Source organism: Heptranchias perlo, chromosome 40 (assembly GCF_035084215.1).
Source record: "Heptranchias perlo isolate sHepPer1 chromosome 40, sHepPer1.hap1, whole genome shotgun sequence".
Classification (NCBI taxonomy): Eukaryota; Metazoa; Chordata; class Chondrichthyes; order Hexanchiformes; family Hexanchidae; genus Heptranchias; species Heptranchias perlo.
Genome location: NC_090364.1, coordinates 15,788,443 through 15,805,319, shown reverse-complemented (window position 1 = coordinate 15,805,319; position 16,877 = coordinate 15,788,443). Strand labels below are relative to the sequence as shown.

Sequence of the window (16,877 nt, the reverse complement as noted above, 5' to 3'; positions counted from 1 at the left end):
AAACATCACACGGTCAGATGTGTTGTGGTCAGAATGTCACATGATCAAACCTCCAGGAATGCCTCCAACCAGAGTTGGCAACCCTAATTGCGTGTGATACCATGTAATCAGTTATACCCAGGTGGGAAATAATATGCCGAGCATGGGTCACCCCTACTCTGATGTTTGAAACTCTGAAAAGAACTTTTTGATTCTCAGTTAAAATTTTGCTGCTATTACTCAGCCAAGACAGCAGGGGGCGCCGACGATGCACACTCCCAGATGGGTACCTTCTTGCCGCTTCCAGAGCTTGTCGTCAGCTAAGGGAGATGTGTGTGGTAGCGGGGGAGGAGTAAAATGAAAACGGCGATATTATCACACTGTCGCCGGTATATTCTCTTGCGGTCGGTATTTGTAATGTACGTGGATGCCCGGGAGTAATTATTGTGAAGGAGGTTTGATTTCGGTTTGTTGATGATGGTCTGTGCCCATGGTGCTTTGCGAGGGGTGGTAAACATCACGTGACGCGGGTCAGCTGTCCGCCCGCCGCTCGCGCTCCGAGATGGAGTTTCTCTACGGCAATCCCTTCAGCACCCAAGTCGGGCAACGGGTTGGTAAGAAAATGCGTTAAAATTGTGATTTCCGTTGAACATAACGAAGCTTTCTTACTTCAGTAATATTTTTTGAAACGGGACGAGCTGGTTTTGAAAGGTTCCGAGGGGGATTTTAACGGCTGAACTTTATGCCGCAAGTGATTGACAGCCGCACCATCCAATCCAGTGCGGGCCGGTCTGGCATCGGTAGCCAATGGAATTTGTGATGGGCGGGACATCGTGAGATGATTGACAGGTCGGCTTGACAGGCGGCAGCGTTTCTGAAGCTTTTGGTCCAGGGACCAAATTTAAAAAGTAAATTTTGCTCATTTGCGGGGATACATTTTTGAGGTGCATTGTGCACATTTTAAAAAATTTACATGTGCAGAGTTGTCATGATGGTTTCTTCCCTCTGGGGAAATTTTAGAAATAGTGATTACAATGGGGAATAGCATAGATGCATTCAAGGGGATTCTAGATAAGAATATGAGGGAGAAAGGACATGCTGATGGGGGTAGGTGAAGTGGGCCAAATGTAACATCACCTGTCTCTGTCCCTGCCTGAGCTCATCTGCTGCTGAAACCCTCATAGAATCATAGAAAGCAGCATGGAAGGAGGTCATTCGTCCCATCGAGTCCGGGCTGGCTCCAAGCAAGAGCAATCCAGCTAGTTCCACTCCCTGGCCCTATCCCCGTAGCATTGCAAATTTGCTCCTTTCAAGTATTTATCCAGTTCCCTTTTCAAGGCCATGATTGTATCTGCCTCCACCACCCTCTCTGGCAGTGCACACTTGCTCTGTTAAAAAAAAAAAGTTTTTCCTCATGTCACCTTTAGTTCTTTTGCCAATCATCTTAAATCTATGTCTTCTGGTTCTTGACCCTTCTACTAGTGGGAACAGTTTCTCACTATTTACTCTGAAATTGTGCCCTGTATGCCCAAGTCCAAGTCATTAATATATAACAAGACAAGCAGTGGTCCTAGTAATGACTCATTCATGCCTTTGTTACCTCCAGACTCAACTATTCCAATGCTCTCCTGGCCGGCATCCCACCTTGCTCCCTCTGTAAATTTGAGCTCATCTAAAACTCTGCTGCCCGTATCCTAACTCACACCAATTCCTGTTCACCCGTAAATCCTGCGCTCGCTGACCTACTTTCGGTCCCGGTCCAGGAATGCCTCAATTTTAAAATTCTCATTCTTGCTTTGAAATCTCTCCATGGGCTTCCTCCTCCCTATCTCTGTAACCTCCTCCAATCCCTTCAACCCTCTGGGATCTCTGCGCTCCTCCAATTCTGCTTCTTGCCCATCTCCAATTTTCATCGCTCCACCATTGGTGGCTGTGCCTTCACCTGTCCAGGCCCTAAGCTCTGGAATTCCCTCCCTAAACCTCTCCGCCTCACTACCTCTCTCTCCTCCTTTTAAGTCGCTCCTTAAAATCTACGTCTATGACCAAGCTTTTGGTTACTTATCCCAATATCACCTTACGTGGCTCGGCCACAAGTTTTGTTTGATCACTCCTGTGAAGCGCCTTGGGACGTTTTACTACATTAAAGTCGCTATATAAATGCAAGTTGTTGGTGTCGTTATTGTCCGATACCTCACCTGAGCTTGATCTAGCGCTGTATCCGTGAAATTAATAATGTACCGCAGCACTAATCTCCCTCACCTTGATGAGTGCGCACAAAAAAACACTGTATTTTCTTCTTAATGTCTTTATTTAAAAAGGAAGAGTAATTCGGGAGCAGAATAGCACAAGAGAGTTAATACGCTGTTCTTTCACTCCTACCTTAGTTTGAATCTGATGATCTCTTGCTTTTCTGCACAGATGCTAAGTGGGCATTCTCAAATCTACATCCTATTGGCTGCAGGGTCGCAGCAAAACAAAAAAATCCTGAATGTTACTCTGCATTTATGCTGTCCTGTACCTGGGAGGGCTTGATACGTTACTGAATATATGCGTGATGTTAAGTGAGTGGTAGCAGGCTATTTAATTGTGAGGGGGAGGGTGGCATTACAACCGAGCGCCATCTTCTCTTCACCTGACATTCACACACCTGGACCTTCAGCTTGGATTACTGTGTAATATTCAGGAATGGGAGACTTGGCTGATTTTTCCCTCTCTCTTCAACCCCCCCCCCGCCCTGCCCCAGGCCAGAGTTGCTGAGGCAAATTGTGGAGCTTCTGCTCGCACCCCAGCTGAAATTACTAACTCGGCACGTTCCAGGAACCGAGCTTGAGGTTTTTTGGTCGAAATGGCTGTGTTGTTAGCCTTAGCAACTTGACCCATTGGGGGAATATGGTCATTGCAGAGAGTAGGAGATAAGATGAGGTAAATTGAGAAGTTGTAATGTGATATAAAAATGAGTAAATGCAAAGTCAATCTTAATTTATTTTCAACTTTAATTCGCAATTTCAATTTTTCTCCCTACTGCTTCATAGAATGAATCAGAAGGAGGCTATTTGGCCCATCGTGCATGTGCTGGCTCTTTTGAAAGAGCTATCCAATTAGTAAAACTCATCTGCTCTTTTCCTGCAGTCCTGCAAATGTTTCCCCTTCATGGGATCTGCGTCACTGGTTCACGACCACAGCCTGTTGTACTTAAACAGTATCATTCTGGAGAATCATAGGTGCGAACCCGATGTGCGGTGCACTTGTGTCGTGTACCCGATGTGCGGTGTCAACAGAAAGTAGTATTTTATGGCTGTTCAATTAATTTTTAATTAATAATCTTCCACCAGCCACTGTTGTCACAGGTACTGTGTAAGTAGGTTTTTGAACCGGTTTGCTGGACCCTGCTTAATAGAAGGCTGCTGAGATTTACAGTAAACAAACACTGACATTTCTGCTCATTTGGTTTTTATTTGTTCAAAATTTGATGTTCAGAGGATATAATCGGCCCCTCTGATGGTAAACTGAGATTCTGCTTGCTCCTTGAGCCTGATAATAACATTTTCTGACCTTTTAAGTTTTTGAAAAAATATTGCTGGAATAAAATGTTGGACCTTTGGACATTAATTCTGTGCATATTGTGGCAGCAATATTTTGGGTACATTTTTGTGCTTCTCCAAGTGAGGGTTCCCAGTGTTGGAGAATGCAGCATTTTTCCACTCTGCCCATTGTCAGCAACAAGTGTTCCCAGCTCATACACTTCACTGGTTAGATGTAGAATAAAGCTCCTTGTACTCTACCTCAGCAAATTTTAAAAGGGGCACCCTTCTCCCACGGTATCACTGCATTGTCATTTCCACACACCAATTATTCTTATGACCTGTGAGAGTGAAAGTGGCACTGTTGCATTGAGGAAGGGCAACAGCAAGAAATTGGGTTGAGACGGGCCAGACTCACTTTGTTTGGCACCCTTGTGGCCATTGGAAATAGAACCTTTCATTCCATTAGTTGATTAGGTAAAACTCCAGGTCCCATTGTTGATGGTACAGAGATTCTGCCAATGTCGCCAAGTCCTCATCAGAACTTTTGTTTTATGTGCTCGACTGGTGGGCAAAACGGATAAGCGGAGATCTTGACTTTCTCTAATGAAACAGTAAAAACGTTGGTTTTGCGTTATGTTGACAGCCTGCCATAAGCAGTGCAATGGCTCATTTCCAGATGAGATTCAAGAAAAATTAAATGGGGGAAGACATATTTTAATTTCGACACTATTTGAGGCAGATAGATGGAGTTAGGATACAGATCAGCCATGATCTGAATGATGGCACAAGCTCGAGGGACTGAATGGCCTACACCTGTTCCTATGTTCCTAAAATGGGATAGGGGCAGGAATTGTACTGCAATCCAAATATTCCTCAGTAGAATTTTCAGAGCAAATTGTACAAAGACTTGAACCAGCCTGAAAGTGAAGTGTGTTGATTGCTCCTTTTTTAAAAAAAAAGGCTTTTGTTTCTCATTCTCCAATTTTCTCTCCTTGCCAATCCCCTAAAGAAGACAATAACTAGGGTGAAGTAGGAGACTTCCAGTACCTTGCTTAAGTGATCATTCCTCAATGTGTGACGAGACCGTTAATGTTGATGTGCTATTCATCCACGGGTGCCATCACACTTGAGTTGATCTGGTCCGTACAATTTTTTTGAATCTAGAAGCAGAGAGTACTTTGCATAAAAAGTGCTTCTCTTAGACTATCCTCCTCCTTTGCCATTAAAATGCCAATAAGGTTTGGTAAGTTGGGGAAAGAAGTGTACCAGAGACGGACAGTAGGTATTCATCAGCATTCATTTATCAAGTTAAAACAAAAATACAAAATGCTGGAAACACACAGCAGGTCAGTCTGAACCTGTAGAAAAGTTGGATACGGACCTTTTTTCACGAGCCACACCCGAAACACTAACTTTTCCCTTTACTCCACAGATGCTGACTGACCTGCTGTGTGTGTCCAGCATTTTCTGAATTTTAAAAAAAATTTCAAATTCACGGCACCTACAGCATTTTGCTCTTTGCTTTCGTTTGAGATTTCTTTGTTCTAAATCAAATAAAACTGGAAGAAGATTCCTGCTGGAGTTTTACAGGAATATGGTGGTCAGTTGTCCTAATAGCTTTGAAATAAGTCTTAATCTCTGAGCCCTCCAGACCAGGTTTGATTCCTGGTCTATGCTGCGTTAGCTGATCTCCGTTGCAACAGTGGTAGAGTGCTACACTTGGCTGCAGCACTCCAGATTAGGGAAGAGAAAGTTGGCTCGGGTTCCATTCTGATTGCTACACAGTGGTCGTTTTCTGGATGCTGGATCAGGCTCACCTGTGATGCCTTCCATAGCCAGATAGCCTACCAGTGCTCATTTGTCAAGAATACACATGAATAATGGCTACTTGGGTGAGATACCAGAGAGTGACCACTATGTTTTGGAACCATACTCCTGAGAGTCAACTCCTGCAGGAGGGAAGGGGAGAAAATGGAAAGGAGGAAGAAGGAAAAGAACAAAAGAAAGAACTTGGATTTATATAGCGCCTTTCATGACCTCAGAACATCCCAAACCGCTTTACAGCCAATGAAGTACTTTTGAAGCATAGTCACTGTTGTAATTTACACTCAGCAAGGTCCACAAACAGCAGTGTGATAATGACCAGAAAATCTGTTTTTAGTGATAAATATTGGCCAGGTCACCGAGGAGAACTCCCCTGCTCTAATTTCAGTAATGCCGTGGGATCTTTTACACCCACTTGAGAGGGCAAACGGTGCCTCGGTTTAACATCTTATCCAAAAGACGACACCTCCGACAGTGCAGCGCTCCCTCAGTACTGCACTGGAGTGTCAGCCTAGATTATGTGCCCACGTCTTTGGCGTGGGACCTGAACCCACAACCTTCTAACTTGGAGGTGAGAGTGCTACCAATTGAGCCATGTCTCAAACAAATAAAGGTGACCAATTAAATACTTGGGGAATAAGTCCATTTTTAAAAAAAAAACAATGTTCAGTGTCTCTGGAACTTTTGCAAGAGTGCTTAAGGAGTTGAAAGAGAAATTATGGGGTATATCAGCTGAAATTTTCAGATGTCGAATCACAAAACTGGAATGGCATTAGGTATTTTTCAGTCGTCAAGACCAAGGTATGAGATTATATACAAATTGTCTTGAATTTCAAGCAATGTAACCAGGAGCTGACAGGTCACTGATCCACATTACCCCAGTTCACCTACAGTGTGGAACAGAGAAAGGTACTTATGCACACTGAATGAGGTGGATGACAGGCTTTAGTTATGGAAAAACACGTGAGAAATTGGGATTCTTCTCAACAAAGGTTAAGAGGAGATCTAATAGTGATCAATGTTATGAGGAATTTTGATAGGATAAATTGGGAAAAACTATTTCCAGTTGTCAGTGAGTTGTTAATTAGAGGGCATAACTTTATTACAACAACTACTTGCATTTATATAGCGCCTTTAACATAGTAAGACGCCCCAAGGCGCTTCACAGGAGCGTTACCAAACAAAGCAAGCCACACAAGGCGATATTAGGACAGGTGACCAAAAGCTTGGTCAGAAAGGTAGTTTTTAAGGAGTGTCTTAAAGGAGGAGAGAGGCGGCGAGTTAGGGTAGGAGAATTTTTTTTTTGTCAGTTGTTGGGACGTGACATGCCCTACCAGAAATGGCAGTGAAAGTAAAAATTAAAATAGCTTTTGAAAGGGAAGTGGTTAAATACATGAATAGAAGGATATGTGGAAAGTGCAGGGCAATGGGACTAAATGTATAGCTGTTTCAGAAAGCTGGCTAAATGGCCTCTTTCTGTGCTGTAAAATTTGTTGGAAGCTTGTCAAATCTGCACAGTACCCTTTCATTTACATTTGTTCCACCTACTTCTGGAATAGTAAAAGCAAGTTTCATATTTTTTCATTGAGTATCTCACCATTACATATAGGCTCTTCTTAAATGGAGTATCTAATCTGTGGAAAGGGCTTGCACAGTAGTTTTTTTAAACCTATATTTTTGAAATGTATTTATTATGTAGATTTCATAAACCATTTTATATGGCATCAGCGTCCAGAACGTCTTTATAATAAAGATAAACTCCTGTTGTCTTTTGAATTTAATGCTGTGGTAATGAGTTAAGATGGTGTATGAACTAGTACTCATTTAAGAAACAACTGATCCTGTTAGCTTCACAACAACAGTGCTTAAGAGAGAATATAATGGTATGATCACGCTACAAATTGAGTGTCAGTGTGAACCATTTTTAACTTTGTACTGGCACTAAACTTTTGGGATGTAAATCCCAAAGTCAAGGCCCAAACTGACCTTGAAGTGAGACTATCTCCTCCAGAGAGTCTCATTCCTCTTCAGTCTGGTGTTAGGATGGGTCCTTACTTTGGATTCAGGCTGTGTTTACACTAAGTGCAGTCACTGTGCAAAGCAAAACCACTTTGTGCTGACCGTTATATTCTAAATGCATTTTAGTCACTTCAGCCCACATCGGAGACTGTCTTTACCGAGAGTTTCAGCCGTATGTTTCACATGATGAAGATAAAGGAAAATAATCTTTTGTTTAGTTATTTCAAGGAAGCAATTTAGAATCAGAGAACAAAATTAAAAGGAAGACTTTCACTTCTTTCAAGAGCTTCACGTAAAGTGCATCATTGTTGTGTAGCTAAATATGGCAGCTATTTGGTGCACAGTAAGATCCCACAAACAGTAATAAGATGAATGGGCAATTAATCTGTTTGTGGTGGTCGTGCTTGTGGGAAGAAGGTTGGCCAGGACATAGGCTCATCTTTGAATAGTACCATGCCATATTTGACATTCACCTAAATCATCGGAACAGTGCCCTAATTCAACGCCTCATCCTAAGCATAGCATCTCTAATGCAATACCTCCTCAAACTGTCAGCCTACATTATATCCTGGAGTGAGATTTGAACCTATCATCTTTGGACTGAGCTGAGAGTAGTAAAACTGAGCCAAGCTGAAGCACAAATACAGATTTGTGTCTAAGTATACATCTTTTGCCAAAAATGGAAGTTTAGGCTCTGCTACATAAGGTTCCAACTGTTGTCAAAATTCCACTGCCACCCACCTTTTGATGTGGAGATGCCGGTGATGGACTGGGGTTGACAATTGTAAACAATTTTACAACACCAAGTTATAGTCCAGCAATTTTATTTTAAATTCACAAGCTTTCGGAGATTTTCTCCTTCCTCAGGCAAATGTTTCAAGAAACATTTGCCTGAGGAAGGAGAAAATCTCCGAAAGCTTGTGAATTTAAAATAAAATTGCTGGACTATAACTTGGTGTTGTAAAATTGTTTACAATTGTCACCCACCTTTTGAACAGACTAACTATTGTACGGATAGCAATGTGTAACAAGGTTGTCATTTAATCGACCAGTTTGGTTGATCTTGTAAACTGTAAATTGCTTAAGCTTCTCTTTGGACATCTTTGGATTTACAGTATTAAATTGTAACGCTCTAGGTGTCATCAACTATATTCATGTTGTACATTAGGTTCATTTTAACAAGACCATAACAACGGTTCAGAAACAATTATCTTTGTTGAAGACTGAAGCTCTTTCAGGATAAAACTATGCCATAAATCTAAAATGCTGTCACCTGCAGTGCTAAAGGAGACTAGGGACAAAATCTTTTGGTGAAAATCTACATGATTGAAAGTAAGCAAATGTATTTTTTTTTAACAATTAGAGTACTAAAGGGGCAAGTTACCATGGACTCCCTGGCTTAGGAATATGGAGAAACAGCAATAAACCATTTGAACCTATATTCTTGATTTGTCTTATGTTCTGATGAGTTCTCAGGAGGGAGAATTAGTTTGCAGTTAAGAAGAAAAATGACAGGATTATTGAAATGATAGTATAACAGTAAAACCTAGCAATCCAAGCAAGCTTTATAGAAAGAAGATCTTGTATAATTGAGTCTCGTGTTTCCACCAGCATTGAGGATGTTGTAAAATAAAATTTGCAATGTTTTTTAAAACTTAATGCTTGCTCTGTGAAATACTGTGCAGATCTAACCATTTAGGAAAGCCTGAAAATCAATAAATATTCCAATTCCAAATAGTCCAATTGTTTCGCATTTTTTTTTAACCCCCAAGAGCAGGACTTAATTTAATCCTTGATTTTTCATGATCGCAAGTTAACGGAAGGAAAATTAATGGACCATAAAAAGCCAATTGACACATCAATACGCAACCATTTTTTTCCAAGTATATTCAACCAGCATGGTGATTCCACCAAGGAGCAGTGCTTCCACTCTCAGGGTTTTGCACACCATGTCCGTGGAGTCAACTTGAACATACAAACATAGGAACAGGCCATTCAGCCCCTCGAGCCTGTTCCTCCATTCAATTAGAGCATGGCTGATCTGTATCTTAACTCCATCTACCCGCCTTGGTTCCATAATCCTTAATGCCCTTGCCTAACTAAAGTCTATCAATTTCAGTTTTGACATTTTCAGTTGACCCCCCTATATCCACAGCCTTTTGGGGGAGAGAGTTCCAGATTTCCACTACCCTTTGTGAAGAAATGCTTCCTGACATCACTCTTGAACTGCCTAGCTCTAATTTTAAGATTATGACCTTTGCTCTAGACTCTCCCACCAGAGTAAATAGTTTCTCTCTATCTACCCTATCAAATCCTTTAATCATCTTAAACACCTCAATTAGATCACCCTTTAACCTTCTGTATTCAAGAACAGATATATTTAATTGAAACAGAGGTGGCTGAGGGGAGATTTAATTGAGGTGTATAAAATTGTGAGGGGCCTAGATAGAGTGGATAGGAAGGACCTGTTTCCCTTATCAGAGAGGTCAAAAACCAGGGGGCATAGATTTAAAGTAATTGGTAGAAGGATTAGAGGGGAGTTGAGGAGAAATTTTTTCACCCAGAGGGCGGTGGGGGGGTCTGGAACTCACTGCCTGAAAGGGTGGTAGAGGCAGAAACCCTCAACACGTTTAAGAAGTACTTTGATGTGAACTTGGAGTGCTGTAACCTATATGGCTACGGACCAAGAGCTGGAAAGTGGGATTAGGCTGGTTGACTCTTTCTCGGCCAACACAGACATGATGGGCTGAATGGCCTTCTGTGCCGTAAATTTCTATGATTCTATGAACAGCAAGAAACCAATCTTGGTGGATATCCTTGCATGGCAAATTGATCCTCTTTGAAAAGAAAAAAAAATTGCAGTGGATTCATTCCACTAATACCTTATCCTTCCCATCCAGTTGTCTTTTGAACCTTCCTAGTATTTTTGGCCCCATTAGTCTATCTGGTAAATTGTACCAAATGTTTATTCAATGAGTTTTTTAAAAAAAACTTTTTTTTTTCTTTGTTTTAATTTGACTTTTTTCTCGCATTTTTATGTTTTCTGGGTCTATTGGCCTGATTTAGTTTGGAGCATTGAGGCTTTAATCAAATGTAACCAAGCTCTCTGGATACACCTGCCTTGACCTGTAGCCATTTTCACTCACAGTTAGGAAGTGATAAAGAAAATGAAGCTTTTTTTGTACTTAATCAATTTTGGATCAGTCACATTTATCATTTGCTCTGGTTCATTATTATATAGACTATTATGTATATGTTTAACTGTTTTAGGGGAGCAGTATTCATCTTTTCAGCAAGACTATAAATTTGACCATATAACAAATGTTCTGAAGCAATTGAAAAGACTGTAATCTTATCATGTGACTCAAGACATAGTTTTAAATTGCATAAGTTTCACTCACAGAATCATAGAATGATGCAGCACAGAAAGAGGCCATTCGACCCAACTTGTCTGTGCCGGCTCTTTGAAAGAGCTATCCAATTAGTCCCACTCTCCTGCTCTTTCCCCGTAGCCCTGCAAATGTTTCCCCTTCGACTATTTATCCAATTCCTTTTTGAAAGTTATTAACTAATCTGCTTCCACCACCCTTTCAGGCAGTGCATTCCAGATCAAACTCCTTGAAATTTGTCAACTGAAACCCTCAGATTTGATAGTTGTCTGTCTAATTATGATGTCATGCTTACCAGAATAACAGGTGCTATTTTATAACGCTGATGTCAACATCCTTTCCTTGTAACTTCTATATTTATGAAATTTGTACTTTTCTGAAACTAGCCAGTGCAGACAACTGACAAAGTTGTGTTCATATTTCTGCTGTTTCTCATCCAATGGGCCTGTTGCTATTTAATCAATCAATTCTTCAGATGAAAGCACAAGTTTAACCACCAGTATCTGTTTTTTAAAAATAGTGACAGGAATTTCTAACTTTTGCAATTTTGTCTGTATGTACATTAAGTATTGACTGATAATTGAGATTAGACTGTAGCTGTATGAATGATTAATTGTGTATGTATGTGTGATTACACGAATGGGCAGATGTTTCTTTTGCAACAGATTCAATCCACGGTCATACTTGGAATGCATCTTATCAAAAGATGATTGTGGGAATATTGTGTAACTAATGTGGAATGGTCAATCTGACACACAAATCTACAATAGATTTTCAGTTCCGGACAGCCAGATGAGCAGATCACCCTTTTCTTACTTCTGTTTTGTAATTCACGAGGAAAGTTTATGACATGAGGGGAAGAATTTCAGTGTCTCTGGCTGTGTGGATATATAATTGGTTTTGTAGAATGAGCTTATTACTGTCTACAGATAATTTAAAGTAGTTTTTTCGCTAGGAAAAAGTTGGAATTATTCGACTGTGAATGAACAATACCAACATGCATTTATATAGCACTTTTAATGTGGAAAACATCACAAGGTTCTTCATAGAGCCGAATCAGGGGGGAAAAATAGATCCTGAGCTAAAGGAGATATTTAGAGCGGTGAGCAAATGCTTGGTTAAAGAGGTGGGTTTTAAGGGGGAGGGCAGTGGAGGGGTTTAGAGAGAGAATTCCTGAGTGTGGGGCCTAGGTGGCTGAATGCACAGCCTGCAATGGTGGGGCACAGGGGAAATGAATGAGGCCAGAGTGGAAGGAACGGAGAATTTTAGGGGGATTGTGGCAGCATGGAGAAGGTTACAGAGATGGCAAGAAATAAGGCCATGAATGGATTTAAACACTAGGAATAGAATCTTGAGGTTTTGGGGGACTAGCAGTCAGTGCAGGTTAGCAAGTCAGGGTTGGTGGGCAATTGCTACTTGTTCATATCCTATACCGCATCAAGAGTTTTGAATGAGTTGAAGTTTATGGAAGGTGGAAGATGAAAGGCCAGTCAGTAGTGCGTTGAAATAGTTCACTCTGAAGGTGACCAAGGCATGGATGAGGGTTCCAGCAGCTGAGGTGGAGGCAAGCGATATTACAGGGGTGGAAATAGGCGTTCTTTATGATGGAGAGGATATGGGGTTGGAGGCTCAGCTTGGGGTCAAATCGGACAGTAAGTTTGCGAACAGTCAGGTTCAAACTGAGACAATTACTGGGAGAAAGGGATGGAATTGGTGACAAGGGTGTGGAGTTTGTGGCGAGGGCCAAAGATGCTTGCTTCATTCTTCCCATTGCTTAACTGGAGAACGTTGCGGCTCATCCAAGACTGGATGTCGAACAAGCAGCCTGACGACAGACCGTGGAAGGGCCAAGAGAGGTGGTGGAGAGGTAGAGCTGGGTGTCGTCAGCGTACGTATAGAAGTTGAACCCGTGTCTGCAGATGACGTTGCCAAGGGGCAGCATGTAGATGAGGAAGGAGCCAAAGAAAGATCTTTGGGGGACTCCGTCTGCTCACTGACACCATCAGATTGCTTTCTTAGCAACATTTCTGTAACAAATTCCATATTTCACTTTAGATTGTACTCTTCATAAATACTGCAATTACAACCGATATTTACACACCATTCGTATAGAGTGGTCACTGAGGAAATGCAGAATATTACTTAGAATGTATAGCACAGAAACAGGCCATCAGCCCAACTGGTCTATGCCGGCGTTTGTGCTCCACAGAAGCCTCCTCCCACCCTTCTTCATCTAACACTATCAGCATGACCTTCTATTCCTTTCTCCGTGTGGGGGTGGGAAGAGAAGCAACATAACTAAGTAGGAATTTAGTGCTTAAATTGAATTATCATTTGATTGAAGTAACTTTGAATTGAAAAGCAGAATGTAATTGCCCAGTATTGCAGTTATAATGTAACTGGTGGAATCTCTAAAGGCCATACCTGATCGAGGTCTTTTAAGATTATGAAAGGGTTTAATAGGGTAGATGTGGAAAAGATGTTTCCACTAGTGGGAGAAACCAAAACTAGGGGCCATAAATATAAGATAGTCACTAATAAATCCAATGAAGAATTCAGGAGAAACTTCTTCACCCAGAGAGTGGTTAGAATGTGGAACTCGCTACTACACGGAGTAGTTCATGCAAGGGGAAGCTGGATAAGCACGAGGGAGAAAGGAATAGAAGGTTATGCTGATAGTGTTAGATAAAGAAGGGTGGGAGGAGGCTTCTGTGGAGCATAAACGCCAGCATAATCCAGTTGGGCTGATGGCCTGTTTCTGTGCTATACATTCTAAGTAATATTCTGCATTTCCTCAGTGACCACTCTACACGAATGGTGTGTAAATATCGGTTGTAATTGCAGTATTTATGAAGAGTACAATCTAAAGTGAAATATGGAATTTGTTACAGAAATGTTGCTAAGAAAGCGACCTGATGGGCTTCCATTCGGTCATCCAGCCCAGATTGATGAGATGGAAAGAAGTCTGCTTTCTGGACAGGTTCGAAGTGAACTGAGTTTGAGCAGTCTCAGTGCAGCTTCTCGTGGACGTGGGCCTATAGAACAGCACCGTCCGTAATCCAACATAAGTTGCTGCTAAATTCACAGCCGCTTTCAGAGGGGCCAAAGGGATAGTTGGAGTTGAAACTGAAAATGTCACATTTATGTTGGAAGTGGTTGCTCTTGTGGGCATTGGATTATGATAGCACGGAGTGGAGACCAATCCCATATCGAACCCAGGTTCTGCTTAACTTGGTGTTTGATTTTGAAACTGGGTGTTTTGTTTTCCGGCACTAATATTCTTCATGACTATTACAATCAAATCAATACATTTTGAAAAATGCAAAGAATGAGCCGGCAGAAATATTAGGTCCCCTTACTCGATTTGTATTTGGAGAAATGCAGGGAGGAATGGGGTGTTCAGCGAAATGAGTTGGCCGAGACTGCTGTGTAGTGTTACAGAGGGGAAGGTCTCAAATTTGATGGATGAGAATCACCGACCCAAACATGTCCATACCACAGCACATTGAAGCACCCCTGGAATGTCACCTGTCCATTTGTACAGTCTGATCTTAATTCAGTGTTTAATTCAAATTATCTCATGATCCAATTTTTAGCACTAAATTCCCACAGTGCTGTTATTTGTGTTGCTTAATTTAAATGATTCGATAATTAAATTTTTAGCACGATAAATGACTTTGAATTATCAGATGTAGCCTGTACTAGGTTTAGAATGCTATCCCACAATACTGCCAAGTGGCACAAAATCCCTTTCAGGTAGTTTTTAGGCTGCATATCGTGACACCACTTTGTACCTGAGTCCCTTTGGACATCCACTGTTTTTAACTTTTTAGAAAGATGTTGTGCTCCTTAGTCTTGACTGGATGTGCCATGGATTGAAAAATTATTTTGAGCAACACAGGTGACGTTGAATGCGTGGCATCATTAGAACAGGAGCAGCATCAATTTGAAATTATATATCCTAGATTTTAAAAGTTTTAACAATTTTTAGCAGATGGCCCATTTGTTATCAGAATTTGTAACAGATTTAAAAACAGGTTCCTCAAGCAATTTATTAAGGCATGCAAGTAGGCATTCGGGAGGGATTGAAAGCAATAGAAAATCTATTTGTATACAACCACATCGTTTAAAAATTTTATGACTTAAATTGTTTTAGCAGTGGAATGAAAACCTCAGTAATATGATTAGCTATCAGTGCTGTATTGTAAAGGACATTCAACTCCATGTATCTCTTGTGTGATTCTTATTTTCAAATTTTAAGTTTGGTATGTTTATTTGCTATGCTTCACTTGCATAGTAACAGTTTCAGGCAGAAGACATTTGGTCCATCTAACCAAGTATTTGTCCAGTACATTAGCCACTAGCCACGTGTGGCCAATTGGGAATCTGTATGTGGCTAATTGCATTTTTGATTAGTAAATAAAAAATGAGTAACGGACACAGTCGTTGGACATGCAATCTCAATACTCCTATTCGCACGTTGTATGCATATGAACTTTACCCATTTTGTGCGTTTGCTGGTAAAATGGTAGAACGAAAAGCAATGGGCTCGATTTTAGCGTCGGGTTTCCTGCGGGTTTCCAGCGGGGGGGGGGGCCCCGAAAATCCCGATATCCAGTCACGTGACCGGATCCCGGCCACTTCCGGGTGCCGCGCTGACGTGCGGGGCTGCGTGCGCAGGCCCCGCTGGTGGGAATCCCGCAGGCAATTAAAGCCAGCGGGGTTCCACTTGAGTGTACTTACCTTGCTTGTTGAGGTCATTAAATGAGCTGAAGCAGCTGTCAAAACAGGAAGTGTGGGATTTTAGCTTCAAGGCAGTGAGTTTCACACACTGGGGGAAACAGTCTCCCTTCAACCGGTCGTGTTCCAGCCAGCAGCCTGTGGCAGCTGCCAAGGTGCACTACACAGCGGGTGGGAGAGCCCTCACCCACGCAGGAGGCCACCGCGTCACGTAGGGCAACCCCTGCCCTTCACCACCCCCCGCCAAGCCAGAGGACAGACCGACGTGAAACCGCAGCCCCAGTGCGAGGAACCACCTACCTACCCTGCACAACCCCTCAGACCAACACCTGCCAGATGGGTGGTGCGTTGACATCCTTGGAGGATGACCAGCCCCAGCAGCCTCGCAGTCCACGCCGTCCGCCTCGGAGACGTGGAGCCCCCCAACACGGTCCTGTGGCACACCTACCTGCACAGCAGGAGGGAGGGCAACAGCAGAGAGAGACGCGTCACAGAGGGCACTACCCTCGCCACAGGGTCCACAGACTGAGGCGCAGCTCCCCGGACCTCTCCGAGCAGCAGTGCACACGGAGGCGCAGAGTCACTCGACATGTAGTCGTGGACATCTGCAGCCTCTTTCATGCCGTGCTGCTCCTGGCTGGCCCCAGCACCATCTGCTTACCTGTCGCTGCCAAAGTCACCACTGCCCTCCACAACTTCTCCTCCGCATCCTTCCAGGGTGCAGCCGGGTACACCGCCGATGTCTCTCAGTCGTCTGCGTGGAAGAGCCCTGCAAATACACCTGCACCTACTCTGCAGTTACACAATGGGTGGCATCAGTGGTGGCTCCTCATAGTGATACCCAGGAGCGGGCATTATTGCACACAACAGACAGGATTCGGGGAGACATGGCAGTGGTGGTGCCAATATAATGTATGATGTTTGTCGCTCCGAAATTCAATATAGGTAACACCCATGGCAAACCCTCAGACACCCTTGTGCATCCCCTTCATGCTCACGACACGTTTGCCGTACGCTGCCTACTGCACATATGCGATGCATGCCCTGTGGCTGCAGCACAGGTGGTGGCAGGTTGAGTGAGGCTGGCTGTGAGGGAGATGCACGAGAGGGTGAGTATGGGATAGAGCCATGAGATTGTATGAGGATTGGGTTGCGTGTTCGTGGCGGGGTGAGTACTGGCGAGGTGAGTAGGTGCAGGTAAGATGAGGATGAGGTTTGAGTGGGTATGAGGGATGATGTGACAGAGTAGTGTTGGCGGTGCCGAAGGAGATGTGGGGTGGGGGCAGTGTTGTGGCAGACGGAGTGTAGGGGAAAGACTTCGTGTTCTCACTGTGGCTGACCTACTGAGGTCATTGGAGCGCCTCCTGCACTGTATGCAGGTGGGCGATATGTTGGTGGTGCA

The 16,877-nt window shown here is 42.8% G+C and overlaps 1 protein-coding gene across 5 annotated transcripts in view; it reads left to right on the top strand.

The window, feature by feature from the left end:
* The first annotated feature begins 480 nt into the window (after positions 1 to 480).
* Positions 481 to 16,877, top strand: part of tom1 (target of myb1 membrane trafficking protein) — a 90,516-nt gene continuing 74,119 nt past the window's right edge. For 2 of the 5 annotated variants that reach the window (XM_067974688.1, XM_067974685.1), the window contains exon 1: positions 482 to 593. In XM_067974688.1, coding sequence (XP_067830789.1) covers positions 542 to 593 — 52 coding nt within the window. In that variant the 5' untranslated portion in view covers positions 482 to 541. Of the gene's footprint in view, positions 594 to 16,877 lie in introns of all 5 variants that reach the window. The other 3 variants (XM_067974684.1, XM_067974682.1, XM_067974687.1) reach the window with 2 other exon arrangements.